Source organism: Drosophila albomicans, chromosome 2R (genome assembly GCF_009650485.2).
Source record: "Drosophila albomicans strain 15112-1751.03 chromosome 2R, ASM965048v2, whole genome shotgun sequence".
NCBI classification, from domain to species: Eukaryota; Metazoa; Arthropoda; class Insecta; order Diptera; family Drosophilidae; genus Drosophila; species Drosophila albomicans.
The window spans coordinates 14,303,111-14,328,932 of NC_047631.2; the positions used below are offsets into that span (position 1 = coordinate 14,303,111).

A 25,822-nucleotide genomic window follows, 5' to 3' on the forward strand; every position below is an offset into this window, starting at 1 on the left:
GGATTCGAAAGGAATCACAATTATTATGAATTATGGTAAACGTATAACTAACTATATCTAATTATTGGAAAGGATTATGGTAAACAAAATGTAGTATCCCTACATAAATAGAAAAAATAATTATACCCATCTTTAACAAGGTATAACATATGCTTTGCTGCAATTTATAAAGTTTTAAATAAAAATTACGACGAATTGCTGACTATTCAGTTTTATTGTAAACAATAAGGTAGGACTACTTTAAATCTTTCAAATTATGTGATTATAATTGACAGCCACAAACTTAAAGGCGTAAAATACAAATATTCTTTAAAACGAATCATATTCTGCAAATAAAGCACGTAGTTCGAGGTAGGATTAATATGGTAATGTCATGCAACATTTCTCGTAGTCGGTTATGAAATCACAAAGAATATTTCTCGTAGGGGTAAAACAATCAAAACCGCAAATTCATCGAAATATACGACCTAATGTGTTAAAATTATGATTTTATTATTGAAAACTCTGGAAATTTTCTCCACTGCATTTTATTTAAATCGACTTCGGGTAGGCGTATTACAACAAAATATATTCTCTGAATAATATTTAAATTGAGGTAGGGTTTATATCATCATATCAAATATTTCTTAAATCACAAAAACTATTCTATGAAAGTTTCCTTAATAGGTAGGGGTAACAATAGTACAAAAATATTCCAAATTAGGTAGGAATACAAAATAAAAAACCAACTGTGTTCAAGGATTTTCTTGTAAAAACTGAAATTAAAACTACTGGTAATTCATTTCCTTGTATTTTAAAACACAAATATTCATTACACTGAAACATATTCTGCAAATAATGTACCTGCATTCAATCAATACAATATTATTAAACAATTCTCGAAGTCGGTTAAGAACAAAACCAAAGAATTTCTTAAATCACATAGGTAGGTGTAAAACAATAATTTATGAAGACCGCAAATTCATCGAAATATACGACCTCATGTGTTCATACTATAATTTTATTATTGAAAACACCGGAAATTTACCATCTGCATTTTCTTTATATCGACCTCGGGTAGGCATAATACCCTTAATATTTTCATTCAACTACAAAATACATTATGTGAATAATACAGTTTGAGGTAGGGTAAAAACCATGCTAAATAACATTTCTTAATTTGTTAAGAAAAACACCAAAATATTTCATAAATCCCAAAAAATATTCTACGAAAGTTTTCTCAATAGGTTGGAGAAATAAAATCGTACAAAAATGTTTCAAACTAGGTAGGAATTATACGAAATATAGAACCTACTGTGTTCAAGCATTTTCTTGCTAATAGAAATTTTAAAAACTGTTTGTAAAACGATAATTTATTTCCATCTATTTTATTTAAATCGATCTCGCGTTGGCGCAAATCACGAATATTCTTAAGACTGAAACATATACTGTAAATGATCTATGCAGGTAGGGTCAATACAATGTTACACCAAAACAACACTAAAATGTGTCTTAAATAAAAAAAATATTTTATGAAAGTTTCATAAATAGGTAGGGGTAAAACAATCGTTCAATAATTTATCAAATCGACAAATTCATCGAAATATGCGATCTACTGTATTCAAACTATGATTTTATCATTAAAAACACTGGAAACTCCACTGCATTTTATTTAAATCGACCTCGGGTAGGCGTAATACATCTGTATTCTTTAAACAACAAAATATATTCTCTGAATAATATAATACGAGGTAGGGATTATATCATCATATCAAATATTTCTTAAGTCACAAAAACTATTCTATGAAAGTTTCATCAATAGGTAGGGCTAAAACAATTGTATGTTACACTCATTTTTCAAATTAGCTAGGAATTATGCGAAATAAAGAACCCACTGTGTTCGAACTATGATTTAATTACTGATATATGAATGGTACAAACATGCGTAAACCGATAATACAATTACAATTTCTGGTAATTTGTGTCCATACTTTTTCTTAAATTTGATCCCGCGACGTAAAACACAAAAATTCTTTACACTCAAAAAATCTTTCAATGATTTATCGCAACTGCAAATTTATCGAAATATACGACCTTATTGGTTTAAAAATATGATTTTATTATTGAAAACACTGGAAATTTACTTCCCTGCATTTTCTTTCAATCGACCTCGGATAGGCATAATACCTCAGTATTTTCTTTACCCCGCAAAATATATTTTGTAAATAATGTAGTTTGAGGTAGGGTTAAACCCATGCTGAATAAAACTTCTCAATATGATAAGAACAACACCAAAATATGTCTTAATCGCAAAAAATATTCTATAGAAATTTCATCAATAGGTAGAGGAAAAACGATCCCACAAAATGTTCCAAATTAGGTAGGAATTATTCGAAATAAAGAACCTACAGTGTTCATGGATTTTCTTGCTAATAGACATGGTAAAAACGGTTCGAAAAACGATAATGAAATCGAAATTACTGGTAAATTATTTCCATGTATTTTATTTAAATCAATCTCGTGTAGGCGCAAATCACAAATATTCTTTAAACTGAAACATAATCTGAAAATAATGTATGCATACAATGTTATCATACATTTCTCGAAGTTTGTTAAGAACAATACCAAAATGTGTCTTAAATCACAAAAAAATATTGTATGAAAGTTTCATAAATAGGTAGGGGTAAGACAATCGTTCAATAATTTATCAAACCACAAATTCATCCAAATATACGACCAAATGTGTTCATGCTATAATTTTATTATTGAAAACATTATTATGAAAAATACAGTTTGAGGTAGGGTTAAAACTATAGTGAATAACAATTCTCAATCTGCTAAGAACAAAACCAAAAAGTGTCTTAAATCAAAAAAAGAAATTCTATGAAATTTTCATCAATAGGTAGGGGTAAAACAATCTTACAAAAATGTTCCAAATTAGGTAGGAATTATACGAAATATAAAACCTGTGTTCCAGGATTTTATTGCTTTTCTCTTCGTAAAACGATAATGAAATTGAAATTGCTGGTAATTTATTTCCATGTATTTTATTTAAATCAATCTCGCGTTGGCGCAACACCAAAATGTGTCTTAAATCACAAAAATATTGTATGAAAGTTTCATAAATAGGTAGGGGTAAGACAATCGTTCAATTATTTATCAAATCGACAAATTCATCGAAATATGCGATCTACTGTGTTTAAACTATGATTTTATCATTAAAAATACTGGAAATTTGCTCCGCTAAATTTTATTAAAGTCGACCTGGGGTGGGTGTAATACATCTACATTCTTTAAACAACAAAATGTATTCTCTGAATAATATAATACGAGGTAGGTTTTATATCATCATATAAAACATTTCTTCGTCTGTTAAGAACACAACATAAAATTACAATCTTTATTAACATGGTATATCATAATATATTATATTAAAAAGGTCTTTGACTCTTCATATTCTGTGAAAAATTTTGTATTATGACTTAAACACTTCTATTGTCCAATCATTTTTCCAAACTAGGTAGGAAATTCACGAAATATTTTATTACTGATATATAAATCGTACAAATCGTAAAATTACTGGTAATTTACAAGTATTTTCATGCTTTTCCTTAAATATTATATGATCCCGCGAAGGCGTTCAAACAGACAAATATATTGATATGTTAATGTTATGCAACATTTCTCGAAAACGGTTAGGAATAATAATAATATAGGTAGGGTACCATTTTTCAATCTGTTAAGAACAACACCAAAATATGTATTAAATCACAAAAAATATTCTATGAATGTTTCATCAATAGGTAGGGGTAAAACAATCGTACAAAAATGTTCTAAATGAGTAATTATTCGAAATGTAAAACCTACTGCGTTCAATGATTTTATTGCTAATAGAAATGGTAAAAACAGATTGTAAAACGATAATGAAATTGAAACTACTGGTAATTTATTGAAATCGATTTCGGGTAGGCGTTAAACACAAATATTCTTTAAACTGAAACATATTCGCGAAAAATTTATGCAGGTAGGGTCAATACGATTTAACAAACATTTCTCCAAGTCAAGTAAGAACACAACCAAAGTACTTTTTAAGTCACATTAAACAGATAAGGGTAGAACCATCTTTCTATAATTTATAAAACCGCAAATTCATCGAAATAAACGACCTTATGTGTTCAAACTATGATTTACTTATGAAAACACTAGAAATTTACTTCACTACATTAATATTATTATGTGAATAATATAACTTAATAATATAACTTAATCAATAGGTAGGGGCAAAACAATCGTACACTCATTTTCCAAATTAGCTAGGAATCATGCGAAATAAAGAACCTACTGTGTTCAAACTATGATTTTATTACGGATATATGAATGGTACAAACGTGCGTAAACCGATAATACAATTAAAATTACTGGTAATTTATTTCCATTCTTTTTCTTAAATTTGATCCCACGACGTAAAACACAAAAATTCTTTACACTCAAAACAACAACTGCAAATTCATCGAAATATACGACCTTATTGGTTTAAAAATATGATTTTATTACTGAAAACACTGGAAATTTACTTCCCTGCATTTTCTTTATATCGACCTCAGATAGGCATAATACCTCAATATTTTCTTAACCCCGAAAAATATATTTAGTAAATAATGTAGTTTGAGGTAGGGTTATACCCATGCTGAATAACATTTCTTAATCTGATAAGAACAAAAATGCAATGTCTTAATCACAAAAAATATTCTATGGAAGTTTCATCAATAGGTAGGGGTAAAACAATCGCTCAAAATGTTCCAAATTAGGTAGGCATCATACGAAATATAGAACCTATTGTGTTCAATGATTTTATTGATATTATAAATGCTAAAAACAGTTCGTAAAACGAAAATGACTTTGTAATTACTGATTATTTATTTCCATCTATTTTATTTAAATCGATCTCGCGTATGCGCAAAACATAAATATTTTTAAAATTGAAATATATTCTGCGAATAATGTATGCAGGTAGGGTCAATACGATGTTATCAAACATTTCATAAAGTCGATTAAGAACAAGACCAAAATATTTCTTAAATCACAACAGATAGGTAGGGATAAAACAATCGTTCAATGATTTATCAAAACCGCAAATTCATTCAAATATTCGACCTAATGTGTTCATACTATAATTTTATTATTGAAAACACTTGAAATGTACTTCCCTGCATTATCTTTATATCGACATCGGGTCAACAACTTTCAACTGCAAAATTTTATGAAAAATATAGTTTGAGGTAGGGTTAAAACCATGGTGAATAACAATTCTCAATCTGCTAAGAACAAAACCAAAAAGTGTCTTAAATCAAAAAAAATATTCTTTGAAATTTTCATCGATAGGTAGGGGTAAAACAATCTTACAAAAATATTCCAAACATCGACCTCGGGTAGGCGTAATACATCTATATTCTTTAAAGAGCAAAATATATTCTCTGAATAGTGTAATACGAGGTAGGTGTTATATCATCCTTAGAAAACATTTATTCCATTTTTAAGAATGCAAAACATATTTCTTACGCCACAACATATGAAAACAATCTTTTTCAAAACCCCGCCGATTTATCGAAATATACGACTTTTTTGGTTTAAAAATATGATTTTATTATTGAAAATACTGAAAATTCTCTGAATTTTATTTAAATTGTCCTCGGGAAGGTGTAATAATACATTATTATTTTCATTAACCGGCAAAATATATTCTGTAAATAATTATGTAGGGTTAAAATCATGCAGAATAACATTTCTCAATCTGTTAAGAACAACACCAAATCACAAAAAATATTCTGTGGAAGTTCTTCCAAAAGGTAGGAGTAAAATAATCGTACAATCATTTTAGAAATTATGTAGGAATTATACGAAATAAAGAACCTATTGTGTCTAATCTATGATTGCGAAAATCGATAATGAAATTAAAATTACTGGTATTTTATTTCAAATCATTTTCTTAAATTTGATGTCGCGAAAGCTTAAGACACAAACATTCTGTACACTGACAAATATTCTGCGAATTATGTACGCAGTGATATGTTAATGTTATGCAAAATATCTCGCTTCGGTTAGGAACCACATAAAAAATATGTCTTAAATCTCAAAAGATATTCTACGAAAGTTTCATATCATAAATCGTTCAATAACTTATCAAAACCGCAAATTCATCAAAATATTATATACGACCTAATGTGTTGAAACTATGATTTTCTCATTGAAAGCACTGGAAATTTACTTCCATGTATTTTCTGTGAATATAGTACGAGGCAGGGGGTTTATATCATCCTATAAAACATTTCTTCGTCTGTTAAAAACACCAAAATCTATATTCTTTGAAAATTTCTTCGTATTCCAAATTATTTTAAATTTGAAAAGGGTCATATCGTTCCCTTATTTATTATTTATTTCTTTATTAACATGGTATATCACAATATATCAAAAAGCTCTCTTACTTTTTACATATTCTGTGAATAATTTTGTTTATGGCTTCAACACTTCTACAAAAAACAAAAACATTTCTCAAACTACATTATTTTCCAAATCAGGTAGCAAATTAACGAAATAAGGAACCTATTGTGTTCAAATTATGATTTTATTTCTGATATATAAATGGTACAAACCACTATAAAACATATTTCTTAAAACTGTGAAAATTCTTTACTATGAAGGGGTAATTGAATTCCAAAATATTTGAAATAAACTATCTATTATAATCATACTATAATTTTTTTACTTATAAAAATGGTACAAAGGTGCGCAATACGATAACGAAATTGAAATTTCTCTAATCTGAGTTTTCTGCATTTTATTTAAATCGATCTCGGGAAGGCGTAATACATAAATATTTTTGAAACTTAAATATCCTGCGATTCAAGTTATTTGAGGCAGGGTTTACAATGTTTTAAAACATATTCTAAAGTCAGTTAAAAGAAAAACGAAAATATTTCTTAAACCACAACTTTATTATATAAACATTCCTTCAATAGGTAAGGGCAATACAACCGTACAAACTCTAGAAATTAATCCATTCTCTGAACAATGTCGTACGAGGAGGGCTTAAAATAATATTATGAAACATTTCTTAAAGTCGGCTAAGAACAAATCTTTCTGAAAACCATTTCTCAGTCTGTGAGGAATGCTTCCAAAATATTTAAAAAATCGGGACATAATTATATTCTTCAATAGATAGGGGTAATACCATAAATATCCTAACTCTGAAATTATTTCAATTAAAGAAGCATACTATAATTTTATAAAATATACCAAAATATTGCTTAAATCACAATATATATTCTATGAAAGTTTCCCCAATAGGTAGGGGTAAAACAATTGTTCAAAATGTTCCAAATTAGGTAGGAATTATAAGGATTTTCTTGCTTATATAAATGGTAAAAACTATTCGTAAAACGAATTTAAAATTATTGGTAATTTATTTCCATGTATTTTATGTAAATCGATTTCGGGTGGGCGTAAAACACAAATATTCTTAAAACTGAAACATATTCTGCGAATAATGCATGTAGGTAGGGTCAATACGATGTTAATAAACATTTTTTAAGAACAACATAAAAATAAATCTTAAGTGACAACAGATAGGTTGGGGTTAAACAATCGTTCAATGATTTATCAAAACCGCAAATTCATACAAATACACGACCTAATGTGTTCATTCTATAATTTTATTATTGAAAACATTTGAAATTTACTCCCTGTATTATCTTTATCGACATCGGGTAGACAACTTTCAACTCAAAATACATTATATGAAAAATATAATTTGAGGTAGGGTTAAAACCATGGTGAATAACAATTCTCAATCTGCTAAGAACAAAACCAAAAAGTGTCTTAAATCAAACAATTAAATTAAAATATAATATAGAACCTACTGTATTCAAGGATTTTATTGCTTTTCTCTTCGTAAAACGATAATGAAATTGAAATTGCTGGTAGTTTATTTCCATGTATTTTATTTAAATCGATCTCGCGTTGGCGCAAATTACAAATATTCTTAAGACTGAAACATATACTGTAAATGATGTATGCAGGTAGGGTCAATACAATGTTACACCAAAACAACACCAAAATGTGTCTTAAATCACAAAAAATATTGTATGAAAGTTTCATAAATAGGTACGGGTAAAACAATCGTTCAATAATTTATCAAATCGACAAATTCATCGAAATTTGCGATCTACGGTATTCAAATTATGATTTTATTATTGAAAACTCTAGAAATGTACTCCACTGCATTTTATTTAAATCGACCTCGGGTAGGCGTAATACATCTGCATTCTTTAAACAACCAAATATATTCTCTGACTAATATAATACGAAGTAGGGCTTAAAATAATTTTTAAATCACATTACTGATATATGAATGGTACAAACATGCGTAAGCCGATAATGAAATTAAAATTACTGGTAATTTATTTCCATCCTTTTCCTTAAATTTGATCCCGCAAAGGCGTAAGACACAAAAATTCTTTACACTCGAAAAAAATCGTTCAATGATTTATCACAACCGTAAATTCATCGAAATATACGACTTTATTGGTTTAATAATATGCTTTTATTATTGAAAACACTGGAAATTTAATTCCCTGAAATTTCTTTATATCAACCTCGGGTAGGCATAATACCTCAAAATTTTTTTTACCCCGCAAAATATAATATATTTTGGAAATAATGTAATTTTAGGTAGGGTTAAACCCATGCTGAATATGTCTTAATCAAAAAATATTCTATGGAAGTTTCATCAATAGGTAGGGGTAAATCTATCGTTCAAATTCTTTCAAATTAGGTAGGAAATATACGAAATATAGAACCTACTGTCTTCAATGATTTTATTGATATTATAAATGGTAAAAACAGTTCGTAAAACGAAAATGAAATTGTAATTACTGGTAGTTTACTTTCATCTATTTTATTTAAATCAATCTCGCGTATGCCCAACACAAAAATATTCTTAAAACTGAAATATATTCTGCGAATAATGTATGCAGGTAGGGTCAATACGATGTTATCAAACATTTCACGAAGTCGATTAAGAACAACACCAAAATATTTCTTCAAACACAACAGATAGGTAGGGATAAAACCATCGTTCAATGATTTATCAAAACCGCAAATTCATTCAAATATACGACCTAATGTGTTCATACTATAATTTTATTATTGAAAACATTTGAAATTTACTTCCCTGCATTATCTTTATATCGACATCGGGTAGACAACTTTCAACTACAAAATACATTATATGAAAAATATAATTTGAGGTAGGGTTAAAACCATGGTGAATAACAATTCTCAATCTGCTAAGAACAAAACCAAAATCAAACAAAAATATTCTATGAAATTTCAATACGTAGGGGTAAAACAGTCTTACAGAAATGTTCCAAATTAGGTAGGAATTATACGAAATATAGAACCAACAGTGTTCAACGATTTTCTTGTTAATAGAAATGTTCGTAAAACGATAATGAAATTAAAATTACTAGTAATTTTTTCCATGTATTTTATTTAAATCGATCTCGCGTAAGTGTAAAACACACATAATTTTTAAATTGAAACCTATTCTACAAATAATGTATGCAGGTAGGGTCAATACGATGTTAATAAACATTTCTTAAGAACAAAACAAAAATAAATCTTAAATCACAACAGAAAGGTAGGGGTAAAACAATCGCTCAATAATTTATCAAAATCGCAAATTCATCAAAATATACGAACCAATGTGTTCATCCTATAATTGTATTATTGAAAACACTGGAAATTAACTTTGCATTTTACTTAAATCGACCTCGGGTAGGCGTAATACGTCTGTATTCTTTAAACAACAAAATATATTCTTTGAATAATGTAATACGAGGAAGGGTTTATATCATCCTACAAAACATTTCTTCGACTTTTAAGAATACAAAACATATTTTTTACGTTACAACATATATTAACATATAATATATATCATATATTTATGTAATTTGAAGTAGGGTTAAAATCATGCTGAATAACATTTCTCAATCTATTAAAAACAACACCAAATCACAAAAAATATTCTGTGGAAATTCTTCCAAAAGGTAGGAGTAAAATAATCGTACAATCATTTTAGAAATTAGGTAGGAATTATACGACTAAACTATGATGGCATAAACCGATAATGAAGTTAAAATTACTGGTATTTTATTTCAAAACATTTTCGCGAAAGCGTAAAACACAAACATTCTGTACACTGAAAAATATTCTGCAAATTATGTACGCAGCTTGAGGTAGGTTTGATATGTTAATGTTATGCAAAATTTCTCGCTTTGGTTAGGAACAACATCAAAAAATATGTCTAAAATCTCAAAAGATATGCTATGAAAGTTTTATCAATAGGTAGGGGTAAATCAATCGTTCAATAACTTATCAAAACCGCAAATTCATCAAAATATAATTTATGTACGACCTAATGTATTGAAACTATGATTTTCTTATTAAAAGCACTAGATATTTGCTTCCCTCCATTTTCTTTATATTGACTTCGGGTAGGCGTCATATATATCTACATTTCTTAAATAACAAAATATATTCTGTGAATAATATAACACGAGGTAGGGGTTTATATCATTCTATAAAACATTTCTTCTGTCTGTTAAGAACACCAACATAATTCAGAAATCACAATCTATATTCTATGAAAATTTCTTCGTATTCCAAATTATTTTAAATTTGAAAAGTGTCAAATCGTTCCTTTATTTATTATTTATTTCTTTATTAACATTGTGTATCATAATATATCAAAAAGCTCCCTTACTTTTTACATATTATGTGAATAATTTTGTTTATGGCTTAAACACTTCTAGAAAAAACAAAACCATTTCTTAAACTACATAATATTTTATAAAAGCTCATTCACTAGGTAGGCATAATACTATTGTACTATCATTTTCCAAATTAGGTAGGAAATTTACGAAATAAAGAACCCATTGTGTTCAAATTATGATTTTATTTCTGATATATAAATGGAACAAACCACGATAAAACATATTTCTTAATACTGTAACAAATTCACAATATATATTCTATGAAAGTTGAAAACACTGAAAATTTACTTCCCTGCATTTTCTTTATATCTACCTCGAATAATACCTCAATATTTTCTTTACCCTGCAAAATATATTTTGTAAATAATGTAGTTTGAGGTAGGGTTAAACCCATGCTGAATAAAACTTCTCAATCTGATAAGAACAACACCAAAATATGTCTGAATCACAAAAAATATTCTATAGAAATTTAATCAATAGGTAGGGAAAAAACAATCGTTCAAAATGTTCCAAATTAGGTAGGAATTATACGAAATATAGAACCTACAGTGTTCAAGGATTTTCTTGCTAATAGAAATGGTAAAAACTGTTCGTAAAACGATAATGCAATTGAAATTACTGGTAATTTATATCCATGTATTTTATTTAAATCGATCTCGCGTATATTATATTATTATTATTTTTAAACCAAAACATATTCTACAAATAATGTATGCAGGTAGGGTCAACACGATGTTAATAAACATTTCTTAAGAACAACAAAGAAATAAATCTTAAATCACAACAGTTAGGCAGGGTTAAAACAATCGTTCAATACTTTATGAAAGCCGCAAATTCATCGAAATATTCGATCTAATGTGTTCAAACTATGAACAAAATAATAAAAAAAATAAACAATATTCCATAAAAGTTTCTTCAATAGGTAGGGGTATTCAATTCAAAATAATTTTGTAAACTGGAAATACATTTGACTGCATTTTATTTAAAACCATCGCGGTTAGGCGCATTTCATAAATATTCTTAAAAGTACAAAAAAACTATTAATAAATAAATACGGGGTAGGGTTAATAAGAAAATTTATCTCTAAAACATTTCTCAAACTCGCTAAAGAAAAAAGCGTAAATATTTTAAAGGCTTTAATTAGGTAGGAGTAATACAATCGAACAATAATTTTCCAATCGAAATCAGTGAAATTAAAAACAATGAAGATGATTACAATGATAACAGATTTTCAAAGACAAACGTAATCCCAAAAATGTAAAAAACTTCAAAGGATTAATAAATTCAATATTTTGAAATTGATCAAATACTCGAAAGAAGATTTTGTAAAAGATCCTAACTGCATCCAAGCAATACAAAAAGTTCAGTGCGATATTTAAATGCATATATTTATGTTATCATCGAAGCATGTCCAAAAAATATTTATTCTTACCTTATCAAATCTGGCTTGGGATTGAACCATTATACCTGCTATTTTTATAATTGACGAACAATAAACATGGGAAATCTTAATTTTGTAACAAAACAAGTCTCAAGGAAAAAAAAACAAATAATTGTGAAATATATTAAGAATACATGTACTTAAAAAATAGTGAACAAGAACTTGATAACTTGAGAAACCACAATAGAGGCACTGCTTACTCATTGCTATATATGAAATATATCAACAGCTTTATCAGCTTTATGTGCACATTGTGAATTCCTGAATAAATTAATTTATCTACCCGATGGAATTAGAAACTTGGAGTCCCTTGAATCCCTGTTTTGTCACTACAGTATATAACATTTTTGGATATTGTGTCGAATGATATATGTTCAAAATTATGCACGCAGCTAATTAATTCATCAATAACTATAATCAAGGAACTACGCCATTTGCCTAAGCACAAAATTCTTCTTAACCCCGAAAAAAAAAACCTACATCACAAAGTTGCAAAAACATTTATTACACATCCCCTTCACAAAATATCTATAGGATAATGAATAATAATGGAAATAATATCTTATATTTTCTATAAAAAAAAGTAATCATCAACAAGCAGGGAATTTTAATGCCTCTACACATTTTAAAGTATTAGAACAATATCTAATTGGGAACAACTTCAACAATTTTGGAAATCTGCGATTCCTTAAAACATTACAATGTCTAGGATATACATAACTAGGATAAATATTGAAATATAATGGAAATCAAAATGAAAATGCCCAAATTATAATTCATTGGAATAATATAACAATATCCCAAGAAAATAATATTAATACATATATTCCTTAAAATAAGAAGCTGTGTAACAAGAACGAAAAACATCAAACAGTTATGGAAAAAATCACACAACGATTAAAACTCTTCCTTAGGTAGGGAAATATCTAATACATCTAATGGTCTAATAATGCATCAACACAATCAATTCGTTATAATCCCTTATTTAGGTAGTATTCAAAAAATAAAATAAGGAAATGTATTAAAAGCATATCAAAAAACCTAACGAATGAAAATTCTATAATAATAATATTAAACATCAAATCTTAAAATCGATATGCATGACGGTTCCACCGCTCTATCGAAAATCAAATATTAATATTAAAAATGAATTATGTGCATTACTGCCAATATCGTAAAACGACAAGAAAATTGCATTCTCTACAATTTATGGAAATATATCTCTGATAATATACAAAAGAAACGCGAACTACAAAAATATTATGTGACAGATTACAAATTTTTATGAATAATATAAAAATATTTTCTTAAATATGTTCCCACTAATAGGCTGGAGTATTACTAAGGTAATAAAATTAAATGACTATATTCGCTATACGAAAATAAAATGTTCTATAGGAACCTGTATGGTATATTCCTCTACTTTTTCGAAAATGATAACTTAATGGATTACAAGATTAATCACAAGTTTACAACTATGAAATTTTGATTATTTGGTGTGAAATACTTGCAGCTGCAAGTTATTTTAATACATATAATACATACATATATAGCTATAATACTACGAAAATGCTTTTTTGATTGCATCTTCCAATTTTATATTCTTATTATTTATACGAATTTATTAGAAACTGTTTTTCTTTTTCTATTTCTTTCGTTCACGTTATACAAATTTGAATCCACATCTTTCTCATCGAAGACTATAAAAAAAGGCTTATTTTTACCCTATTATACAAATTGTAGTATTGATTTTGTATGTGTATTTTATATTAAATCTGGCTGAGGATTAAACTACTTCTACATTTATTAATATCACTACATCACTTGGACTCGGAATCCTCTACTTTCTGCAGCCATCTATAAAGAAATTCAATATCGTAATTAAACATCTTTAATGGACACCCCAAATTCAAACATCAACTTTCAACAAGAACACATATTCTTAAATAGTACATTATACACCTGTACCAATCCACGCCCTACTTTTCACTATGCTGTATACCTACATACATACATATGTAATGTCTCAACATCTTTACTGGCTTAATGCGCACAACTACATTGTCTATGACTGCATAAATTCAATGGAATTTAAAAATATGAATACCACCAATCAATGATTGTAAACAGTATATAACCCTTGTTGAAAGTGATACATTTTTAATTTCTGCTAATTATTTCATCAAAAACTTGCATGAAGGATCCTCGAAATTATTTTTAAGCGTAAAAATAACGAAACCCAACCGAATAAAACGTATTTTACAAACTAGGAATAAAACGGACATGCTTTTTAAAAACAAGCTCAAGAAGTTGCTCAATTAGAAGATCATCAAACTATTATTTTAATTGACTACTTGTATTTCAAAATCGAAAAGATTGAAAAAATATTTAATAATATTACGCCAAGAGAAAATTCTAAGAAAACAATTTTTTCTGTGACCCCTGTCTAATTAATAATGCAAAATTCTCAAAACATTTACGAGCATAGCAATATTTAAGATATATACGAAGAAAGCAATTCTATAATAATTGTTGTACAGTATTTTTACTAAGTATGCTTCCTCTCCTTTATTCTTAACACTGAATTCTATTGTACACGTTTAAAAACATGTTATTTAAAAACAAAGTATTGGTCATTTCGCTTTATTATGTAGAAACAACATTCAACATCCTTGAACAATATTTATTAAGCTACGATGCAAAACTTTTCAACTGTACAATAGTATACTATATGTGTTTAAATTTCATTAAATCATATGTCTGAAAGATTGTTACGGGATACTTGAAATATGGATTTACTTCTTAATTATGTTATTGTTCTTTATTGATTGCAATATTTTTACTAAATGAAAATGGGAATAAAAATACTTCCTCTTCACCTTAAATGGGTAAAAATAAAAAGCAATTATACTATATTTTATACATTGGCTTCAGGATAAACAAAGTCTTAATTTATATGGACATGACACTTCACCAAAATAACGAAGAACCCCTATATCTATCTATATTTCTGATGTAAACATCAAATCTTTAAAATTGTCATGAAAAAATTAACAACATTTTGACTGAACTAATACAAATATTTTATAATGAAAATAGTTATTTACAATCTGCCAACGAAATCTCTTCAAACTAAATTTTTTTTAAAGCTACTATAATTTATTCTATACATATATATTCTTGATAAACCAATATTTTTATGTACATTTATATGGAAATGTCAATATTATTTCTTTTTAATAATGGGTGAGAATTTAATTATATTAATTTATATCAAATTTGAACTTATTCTTATAATTGATTTTGGGTTTAACGAATATAAAATATATATATTAATCTTTATACAGAAAAATTAGGTAAATTATTAAAAATCAATTATCATATCTCTGAACTGACCAGTTTTTTATTTCAAATATTGATTTGTTGGTACATTAAGAACACGATCATAGTAGGGAGACTAATTCTTCCTGGCATTTTTATCAATTATAAAGGATAACTGATATAAAAGAAAGGTTATAAGGACACAAATATTTAATTTTTACTTACTGAATGATTCGAAAATAACATATTTATAAATTATTAATTTTTTGTTTGTTTGACCTACCTATCTTAGTAGGAATACGTTCGAATCTTTATACTTAACATTTCCATAAATGCACATATGTTATTCCCTTTTTTGGTAAACAACATTATAAATGTAGGCATTAACGATTTATTTTTAATTTGTGATTTTAAACTCATTTATATCATAAAAGAAAATATCGTATGAAATATAAGCAATAATTTTATAAATCAATTCCAATATATAATCTAAGTCGCATACTATTTTTAACTCGTTTCGACATCAATAAACATGTCTTATGGATTTAGGGAATAATACCACGTTTTACAATGTGAATAACATTTTCTTGGCCTAATCCTCTTAAGATAAACTGATTCAATTAGTATGTACCCTTTCTGTAAAACATTTGGACCGAAACATACTCAATAACGTTGAATGTTAGCACTATTAAATTTTGAACAGTTACTAAAAGCACTATATGCAATCATTTATTAGCAATGTATAAAATTCCATAAATTGTATGAAAATCAACAAAAGGCTAAGCATTAAGTGGGACGTAAAAAAACTGCTTATGATATTTCCAAACAAAAACATCTTAGAAATTAGCAGTAATACTATTCACATAAACCCATTAATATTGATCTTATAGATAAAAGCAAATATAGCAATAAAGGAAGCAATTAAGCAATCAACACCCAGATTCTAATGAAATTAATATATTATAGACACCACAAGGAAAATAGTACACTCGAAAGAAAAAATACAAGCTATCATCATTGTTATTGTCATGAACAACATTACTAAATAGATAAAAATTTCATTTTTGATATATAAAGAATATATAAATATAATCACTTAACATTTAATGGAGACAAGCTAATAAACGTACTTCTATGGAATCCAACTTGAATTTGATGAGAAAAATGGAGCAGCAATCCAACAATTGAATTAAACAGATTTTCGCAGAATACAATATCAATAATGTCGTGAATATTTATTACTACAAACATTAACAGAAATATAAAATAAATACAAGACAATGCAAAAGTTCAATAACTAAAATATTTAATGAAATTCAAACCCTATTACACAACGTATAAAATCTATCTATAGTACAATACAAAACTCCGCCCTTTTTAGATATACTATTATACAATTAATTGTTCACAATTATTGTTTTTGTTCTTTATTTTATAAATGTTCAATACATTTGTGATTTAAAATTGTTTTGAATTATCTGTACGAACATGTATGAATTGTATTACTTACTTTATTCCTAAACTATTATTGATGTTTTGAAATAATTGACATTTTTCGTTTTCAATAATGAATACCAGCATTTGAATATATATTTTTATTTTATATGTGTATGTACTTGTTTTAATTTGTATTTATATCTTCGAATTTCTCTTTAATTTTCATCTAATTTTATTATTATTCTGTTGAAATGGTTGTCGATGAAAGTGAAACGTTTTATCCTAGAAACAATTGTCCATTAAAATTTTTACCTAAAACTTAAGATTTTTGTAAAATCTAATTTCTTTACCCCTAAACTATTTTCGTTGTTATGTATGAATGATTGATTGATCTTTAGGTAGGATGTAATCCTAATCTTTGGTGCACTTCTGTTTATTAATGTTGAAAAGTTTTCTGTTTACTTAGACCTGCAAACAATTGTTCATTCAAAATTTGGTGTCAAAAGCCAAAAAAAAATTTGTCTAATTATTGATTTATTTGGGCTACACACAAAGTTTCTTTTGCGGGTGGAGAAAACCCTATATGAAAATAATGCAATGAAGCTGTCATATTAAAACTGAGTGTTTTCAAATAGTATACTAAAAACCACAAAAAAAACGCAGTACAATAACAAACAAAACTATGTAGGAAAAAGATTCTAAAAATTATAAAACCAAATACTTCTGAACCATATATATTAAATGTTTTTAATTTGAAGGATATAAAATAGATAATAATCAAATAATAAACTGGAAAATTACAAATGAAATCCATATCACTATCTGGAGGATAACAATGAAAAGGATAAAAGTGAATAATAATGGAAAACGAAACTTAAGCCATAAATCAAATGCTTCGCATAAACCCCACTAACATTGAAACACAATATAAATATCTAATCACAAGAATGAATTCCTAAATATAAACTAAAAACGAACCCATAGTTAAATTGATCCTCAAAACGACGCGTCGGTTTCATTTTACTACGATATAATGTTTATAATAATAATTTATCAACATATTTTACATATTGAAAAATATATAACCAAATACTTCTGAACCATATATCTTACAATGCATTACAATATAATTATGAAAAATGAAAAACGTTTAGCAAAACAATGTTAACAAGAAAATATATGAAGTATTTTCATAATACTCATAAAGTGATCCACTATGATGTACTTTGGATAATAAACCGTATAACCTATACTCATTTAAATAGCTAGACTTATATTCAATATAACGGTCTATAACTCACATCCTAAATAATTACATATGTACGCAATTCCTTTTTTTTGTGAAAAACAAACTCTGAATACTTAAAGCTTCAATCTATTTACTTCATAAAATATTTTCTCATGGAACTTTACCTTATACATAAATGTGATTGATTTGCATTAATTACAAATCCCTGCACATTCTCTACTTAGTTACTAACATTTTCTTCATGATAGAATAAATAGAGGACATCGAGGCGATTTTGGCATATTTCTCTGTAATGAAAAAGCTAATCCCAATGTTGTTAAACCATAAACCTGCCACAGATTTGCAAATGCACATATCCTATCTAGTGATTCTAGCAATTTTATTGTAAATGTGAAATCTTGACTAAGTTTAGATCTGTACTCAGGTTGAAATCCTTCCTTACAAGTTACTAACACGCTTTGTAATACAACAAGATTAAGAAATAACGCCCTTTGCAATGTACTCAGAAATTTTGGTTGAAATTCAATATATCATAATTAATATTAATTTGAATGAATTCATCTGTATTACAAATATGAATGAATGAAATAATATTTATTATATCGTGTTGTGTTAGGTGTCGTATGAGTTATTTTTCATAAAATTTGGTAAGCGCGTAAAATTTACTATATGGACTGGTTTTTTGGGCTCTCATAATTTGTGTAATTAAGTCTCATTGTATGATTTTCACAAAATTCCATATTAATTAATGTGTATTTGTATAACCACATACTGTTGTTCAATATTACTTGAAACTTTAAAAAGTTATACGAGTTCCTAGTTTGTGTTTAATGTATCAAAATACTGGTCTTGAATTTATATTTATAAAGTTTTTCTATTCGGTAAATACACAAAGCACTTACACGTTGACATAATATTGAATACTAAAACAAATATTCTGTTAAGCATAAACATACTTATAATATTTTGGTAAATCTAACATATTTAGTATTTCCTGTAATATTTTTATATGTTAAATCCTTTTGCAAATCACAAATGTTTTCCAAATCAATGGACTAAACTATTGCTTACAATTAATTATACAAGAACTTGTATTATATTCATACCTAAACCGGTGATACCTATCACAATTAAACACTCCGCCTTTTTACATTAAAAATGTCTTAGAATGTAGACATTTATTCATTCAAAAATTTATTGGATACATCCTTAAAACTTCTTTCCCAGTCCAATATAAAGTCGTACGACAAACGAAAAGCATCTAATTTTTCGGGTGAGGTTATATTAGATGCAATTCTCAGTCTGGCCTCTACATCATTTAATTACCTCTCGGCATTTAAACTGCCACGAAAAATAACCTCACCCACCAAATATATGAACAAAGAGATCAAAATTTCAATATAACATTGCTGACGATGACTGAAGCCCCAGAAGACCTCCGAGGCCGCGATGAAGGAAGATCTACTGAAGAATCCAAGACGTCAACTAGAGGGTCCATCAGCGGCCTATCCAGAGGGTCATTTAAAAAAAGCAGGAGACAATTCAATGTATAAATTCTTTAAAAGTTTTGAAATAAAATAAATGTGTATTTGATTGACTGAAAAGATTGTATTTAATTTGTAAAAGATATTACTTTTTTCTCGGCGTAGGTGAGTAAAACGCTTTTGTTTATATTTGTAATTAGTTTCGTATTTTTATTTATATTTGTTTAAAAAACTGAAACAATTAATTTACGAACATAGGACTCAAAAACATTTAATTATTGACAAAAATTCCAAAAGTTGTTCACACACACATCAACTAAATTAATTAATTGCGTTACTATTTTCTGATGTTTACATTTTGCATTCATTAAAATAGACAATTAAAATGATTTATAAAATCGTTTTGAATATAAAAATCACTTATACTCTAATGCTTAGCGTTCACATTCAAATGAAGTCCACGGCCAAATTGCACCTGCAGATTGATGGGCGTGGCCTCTTACACACACACACACGATTGCAGTTGGCCAGTAATTGGATAAAAATTCAAGCATTGCATTAACTATTTACAAAAATATGTATGTTGTTTTGTTTTTTATTTTTTATGTTTTTGTTTTATTTGTGTATTTGATTTTGTAGTTTTTAGAAACATCGAATACGTTTGTGGAGACCTTTTTCATTTGGAACATTGATAACACACGTTTATGCTGCGATTGGGAAAGATACGGATAAGAAGACAACAGAAGGTGGCTGGAATTTTGTTGGACCACAATTGCCAATGGGATCGACTGGACTGTAAAGTGTTATAGCTTAACAATTGCAAAACAAAAACAGCTAAGCGATTAATCAAATACGATAAATTGGAAACGAAAGTATGAGCTAAACTTTCTTTGGGGATGCTGCTTAAAACTTTCCTCTCTTCTTTCACAATGGAATTATGAAATTTACTTTATTTTTCGAGTGTCAATTGATTTTATTTTGTCTTATGTTTTTAAAATGCATTCTCGCTTTAATTGTTAGTTTGTTTTTTGTTTTTTTTTTTTTTTTGTTATTACATATTTACTTATTAAAAGCTGACAACAAATTGAAATACTTATTGATAGGTACACTCAAAAATATTTATGTATATTAGTTATCATTGCTGCCTTAACCGCTGCCCGACACTGCCCTTTGCTGCTCTTTGCCTACGGCTGCTATGTAGTGCCATATGTAACCATTATACATGTATATATACCTTGCTATTTATTGATTTGTCTTCTCCTGGGAGTGTCGGCTGTCTTTAAGTGTGGATTTCAAGTGCCTTGCCTATTGTTTGTTCTTGCAATGATTGAGTGTTCTGCTTTTATTATTATAAATTGCATTTCGGTTTAATATTCTGATAGTTAGTTTGTCTGTCCGATGCTCCAGTTAAGTTTATATATTTCAAATATATAATATATATATATTTATACGTAGTACTTATGAAGTAACTCTTATATTCAGTTAGCCAGCGCACTTTGTTTGCTCTCTCCCAGCGTTTGCCTATGTAAGTAGTTTATTTCATTTGCTCAATACTTGTTTCTTTAGCTAACTAGCATATTAGTTACATATGTATACACCGCGTACAATTTTTAATATATTTGCTGATCAATTCGCATAACATCATTCGCTATTTACATGGATTCATCGGGAACGTTTTCTTCATTCAATTTCGACTAGTCATGTGTGTGTAATTATGCACCTGGAAGAGGTTTCGTTTTTTTTCGATTCGGAATTGTTAGTTACTTGTAATCCGCATTGGATCTTGACTTTAATTATTCTCTTTATTCATTTTTAATTAGGACAAAAATGGTTTCTGTTGTAAATCGCTATGTAATCTCGAGGGAAAATGCTAGTTTCTGAAATCCTTTGGATACACTTGTTTATCTCCATTGCCTCTGCCAGTTGTTCTTGCGCGTTTCATAAGAGCTAAGAGCTTTTATACAGTTGTTTTACGTTTTTGTGTTTTTTTTTTTTTGTTTATTCTAGACCTATATCACCGCTTAATTGCCTTAAACACTCTAATTATTTTAGCATTTCTTGCTGATTCATTGTTGTCTTTGTTTGTTTGGTTGTTTGTTTGTTGTGTGTCTTTAGAAATTAGTTGATTGATTATGAACGTGAGTGCTGCTACTTAATAAAGTTTGAAGATCGAATACTTCATCTAACCCATTCATTCATTCATGATTTATTCACTTATGCTTGCTGAATCGTTAGCCAAGTGTATTGAATCGCCCCCGTAAATATGTATATGTAAGTTATGTTTTTATTTTGCAAGGTATTAATTATGTATTATGAAACCAATGTGATCCTATGCAAAATTTATTTATATTATTTTATGTATCCTTCATATATGTATGTATATAATTATGCTTATTTTGTAATATCTTGCACTGTACATCAAAATATACGCGTACACAATGCTTTTTTCTGCTTCTGTTTCGTTTTTTTGCTTTTGTTAGTTTTTACATTTTGAAAACAATACGAAAACTAATTTAGTGTATGTAGTTACTAGAAGGTTGTTTTCGTTTTAGTATTTCAGTGTGTACTTTTGTCGTAGGAAACATTTTGGAAATGATATAAAAAAATAAATGCATAAAACACTATTTCACTTTTATCTCAGCATACGAAACGAAAAGCTTTTAGCTTACATTCGTATCTAATGTAGTTTTGTTATGCTTCACATAAACTTTTTGTTTTCATGCTGCTTCTAACTTGTTTTTTTTTTTTATGCATAATTGTATTACAAATAAATAGCGTTTTTCGCATATGTATATAATTATTTAATTTTCAGCGCTATATTTAGCAATAGGCGCGTTTTACTAGGCCTAATACAAACAGCGCTTGCTCTAAGGCTTTATTGCAAACCATTATTTGTTTTTTGTTTTTCTTTCGTTTTAATATTGTTTTCCATTTTTTTGTAATTGTAATATAATATATCGACTTTAATATAAGCACTTAGAACTAAACAAAAAAGGAGGTGACCATAATAAACAAATTGGTTATATACAGCAAAACAAATTTGAATCATTTGATTACGCCTTACACATACAATATATATATATGCAATGTACAATAAGTCTTAAATGTGTGTCTTGTATACATGTTTATCGTAATGGGAGTTTGGTTTGGGAGTTTGGTTTTTTGTTGGGATTAGTGTTGCATATGCGGCGGCACTTTGGTGCCCGTGTACAAATCGTTATTGTGTAGTCCCAAACTGTTTAGTTCGTTATGAAATCAGCTTTGCAACGTCAGCCACGTGAGCATTGCAAACAATAGCAATGAGCTGGCCAAGTGATCTGTGCTAGCGCTCGATCCCGTTTCACCGCATTTACCTACAAGCAAATAGAACACACAGGGTTAAAGCAAATCTAAGCACAAAGCGAGCATTATTACGTACCGAAAACGGAAAGGTTTGCAACCAGATGATGATCCGGCGGCTTCTGTGTGCCACGATAGCAGGCATCGCCAACGACCAGCTTGGCTGAGTTGCCTTCTGTAGGCCTGTAACTAATACAGACGCCGTGCTTGGTGCCCTTGTGTCGGGCTATAATATAGACGGTGCTATTCTCGCTCCAAGAGCCATGGCAGGAGTACTCTGTGCAAACAAACATAACAATCATTAGCCGGTATTTGGATGCACTCTCTGTGCAAGAGATGCCTTGAAGCTTACCTTCCTCGCCGTCCACACTGCACAGGGGACTCACATCGATTGCATTTGGTGCACTGCAACCCACCCAGAGCTGTCGTTGCGCATTGTAGTTGGTCACACAGCCGGGTACATCGCGTCGACTTCGAGGAGCAATAAAGCCCACACTAGTGTCGTTGTTGCTATTGAGACTGCTTAGAACCAAAGCTTGCTGTTGCTGCTGCTGCTGTTGCTGTTGCTGTTGTGCTTGTGCTTGGGGTGCATTGCGTCGACTGCGAACCGGCAGGCCGCGAGTGTTGGCATGCCAGGAGTCGCGCTCCATGCGCTCGGCATTTCGAAAACTCAGTGTACTGTGCCTGCAACAAATAAACACGATTGAGCAATGCTTGAACGAGTGTTTACAACAAACAACAAAATACCCCTTGTGGCCAAAATCCCCAGAATCAGAGCTGCTCTCGTGATGGTGATGGCCATGTCCAAGATGTGATTTGCCATTGTGATTGCGCTTGTGGCGCGTGACCAGGTAGGGTGGCCCAATTGCGCCTCTCAGATTGTACAGGCCTTCCATGGGGCAAATATGCGGTTCCGGATTGCTTGCTGTACGATACAGTGTGAGGGGAGAAAGAATGTGATGAGCGGATTTGATGTCGAATTGTCAAAGCATGCTGTACACTCTGTGTAATATTACCCAGCAAAGTAATGTAGGCCATCTTATTGAAGTCGAAGTGATCTGGTGCACAGGCATCCTCTAGACGAGAGGCCGGCTTTCCTGTTTGTATCTCAATGACGTGCGTGTCCCGACGGTAAAACATCATGCACATAAAGCCCGATTGGCTGCAGAGAACACGACCGAAAGAAATGGAATGGAATGAAATGAAATGGAGACATGCTCTACAGAACTTTCTTATGCGATTTACTTACCAGCCGGTTGTATAGTGTACCACGGCCATCATTTCGGTTGAGGTCTGTTTGTTTATCTGCTCGCAAAGGGCACGTGTCTCCATGTAGCCGTTGGGCTTAATAATGTGCACAGAGCCATCACTGTAAAGAATTGAAAGCAGAGAGGACGAGCGCGTTTTATTGGCTGTCAGTTTTGGCCAACGGCAAAACTCTTGCCACTCACTTGGAATGATAATTGTAGACAGCGTTCCCCATAAGTGCATGCCAGTGTCGCGGACCCTTGAACCAGGCGGGAAAATCGCAGCGCTCAGCCGCTGGCGGTTTTCGCAGCGACATTATACGTGAACCAACCTGTGAAAAGGGAGCAAGGCAGGCAGTTAAGTGAAAATCTCTTTTTTGTTTCTGTTTTTGGGTGGGGTTGGAAGCTCAACAGAGTTGAGGATGGGGTTGGGGTTGATGTTGCTGTGCAACGTCGTCTGGTCGCGTTTCTATGCTTACCTCAGCACTGTCTAAGCCATTGCAAGTGGCGTCGCCGGATTGTGCCAGCTTATACTCGGCATCTTTGGAGCTCAGCATGCTGGGACCGCCTGTATGTGTGTGTGTGTATGGTGAGGGTTATAAAAGCTCAGACATTGTTCCAGCTGTTTGCAAGGAGATTGCTTACCCATCAACGAGGAGATTTTCTCGTAAACAAAGCAGCGATAACGTTCCTCATTGGAAATGGCATGATGATGGGAGACGAGACCGACCAAATAGCGTGAGTTGCCATCCTTCCAGGTTGCCAGGCATGTCAGCTCCTCGACTGCAATGAAAGACGACGCTTTAGCAACAATGCGACTCATACAAATCAACGCCAAACGACATCGTCAGCATCAACATTTGCTGCGGCTGCGGCTGCGGCTCTGACTGTGTGGCTGGCTGTGACGACTTACCCGTGCTCTCAGTGCCCTGGACGTCGGGACAAGCCTGAAAACTCAAAAGCAGACGGCTTTCTTCGGTGCAGCTCTCAATGTTCGACACCGGGGACTTGCACTCCCCATGGCCGCGATTATATGTGAATATAAAGGGACCTGCATGCAAGCGAAAGCAAAGGCAAAATTGGGCATTGTGAGTCATTGCATTGAAATAATTGGATTATTGGTATTGTCGGCTGACTCACTCACCCTTTAGCGGACATTTGACCGGTTCGGCGCTCTCACGGAACAGTGAATAGAGCAGAGCATCGCCAGGAATTTGATCGCAGAGATTCTGTAAAGTCTCACGGCCCTTGCAAAAGTCTGGGGGACATGATTATTTTAAAAGCACACATAAAAATACAATTAATGCAAATCGCTAAACAAGTTGTCGCAGACAAACACAGAGAGAGAGAGAGAGAGAAACAGAAACAGAATAGTAATAGAAGTCGAAAGAAAATAGTTGGAGGAAGTAGTGGAGTAGATTTTTGTAAGTAGTAGTAGGATTGATTAAATTAGTAGTATGTCAGAGATAGATAGATAGTAGAGAAGCAACACA

General features: G+C 30.0%; 1 protein-coding gene and 1 long non-coding RNA gene across 6 annotated transcripts in view; one reads left to right on the top strand and one right to left on the bottom strand.

Moving 5' to 3' along the window:
- Positions 1 to 441: 441 nt before the first annotated feature.
- Positions 442 to 17,716, top strand: LOC127566175 (uncharacterized). Its single transcript, XR_007955451.1, has 3 exons — positions 442 to 4,989; positions 9,012 to 9,603; positions 11,530 to 17,716. It is a non-coding gene; the product is annotated as an uncharacterized LOC127566175 (long non-coding RNA).
- Positions 17,717 to 21,718: 4,002 nt separating this feature from the next.
- The window catches only part of LOC117576579 (uncharacterized), a 30,886-nt gene continuing 26,782 nt past the window's right edge, over positions 21,719 to 25,822 (bottom strand). For 3 of the 5 annotated variants that reach the window (XM_052007942.1, XM_052007944.1, XM_052007941.1), the window contains exons 5-15: positions 25,474 to 25,594; positions 25,243 to 25,380; positions 24,975 to 25,112; positions 24,809 to 24,897; positions 24,534 to 24,661; positions 24,332 to 24,451; positions 24,099 to 24,244; positions 23,830 to 24,007; positions 23,435 to 23,766; positions 23,162 to 23,359; positions 21,719 to 23,096 (exon numbers count right to left, since the gene is read on the bottom strand). In XM_052007942.1, coding sequence (XP_051863902.1) covers positions 22,999 to 23,096; positions 23,162 to 23,359; positions 23,435 to 23,766; positions 23,830 to 24,007; positions 24,099 to 24,244; positions 24,332 to 24,451; positions 24,534 to 24,661; positions 24,809 to 24,897; positions 24,975 to 25,112; positions 25,243 to 25,380; positions 25,474 to 25,594 — 1,686 coding nt within the window. In that variant the 3' untranslated portion in view covers positions 21,719 to 22,998. The remainder of the gene's footprint in view (positions 23,097 to 23,161; positions 23,360 to 23,434; positions 23,767 to 23,829; positions 24,008 to 24,098; positions 24,245 to 24,331; positions 24,452 to 24,533; positions 24,662 to 24,808; positions 24,898 to 24,974; positions 25,113 to 25,242; positions 25,381 to 25,473; positions 25,595 to 25,822) is intronic. The other 2 variants (XM_052007945.1, XM_052007943.1) reach the window with 1 other exon arrangement.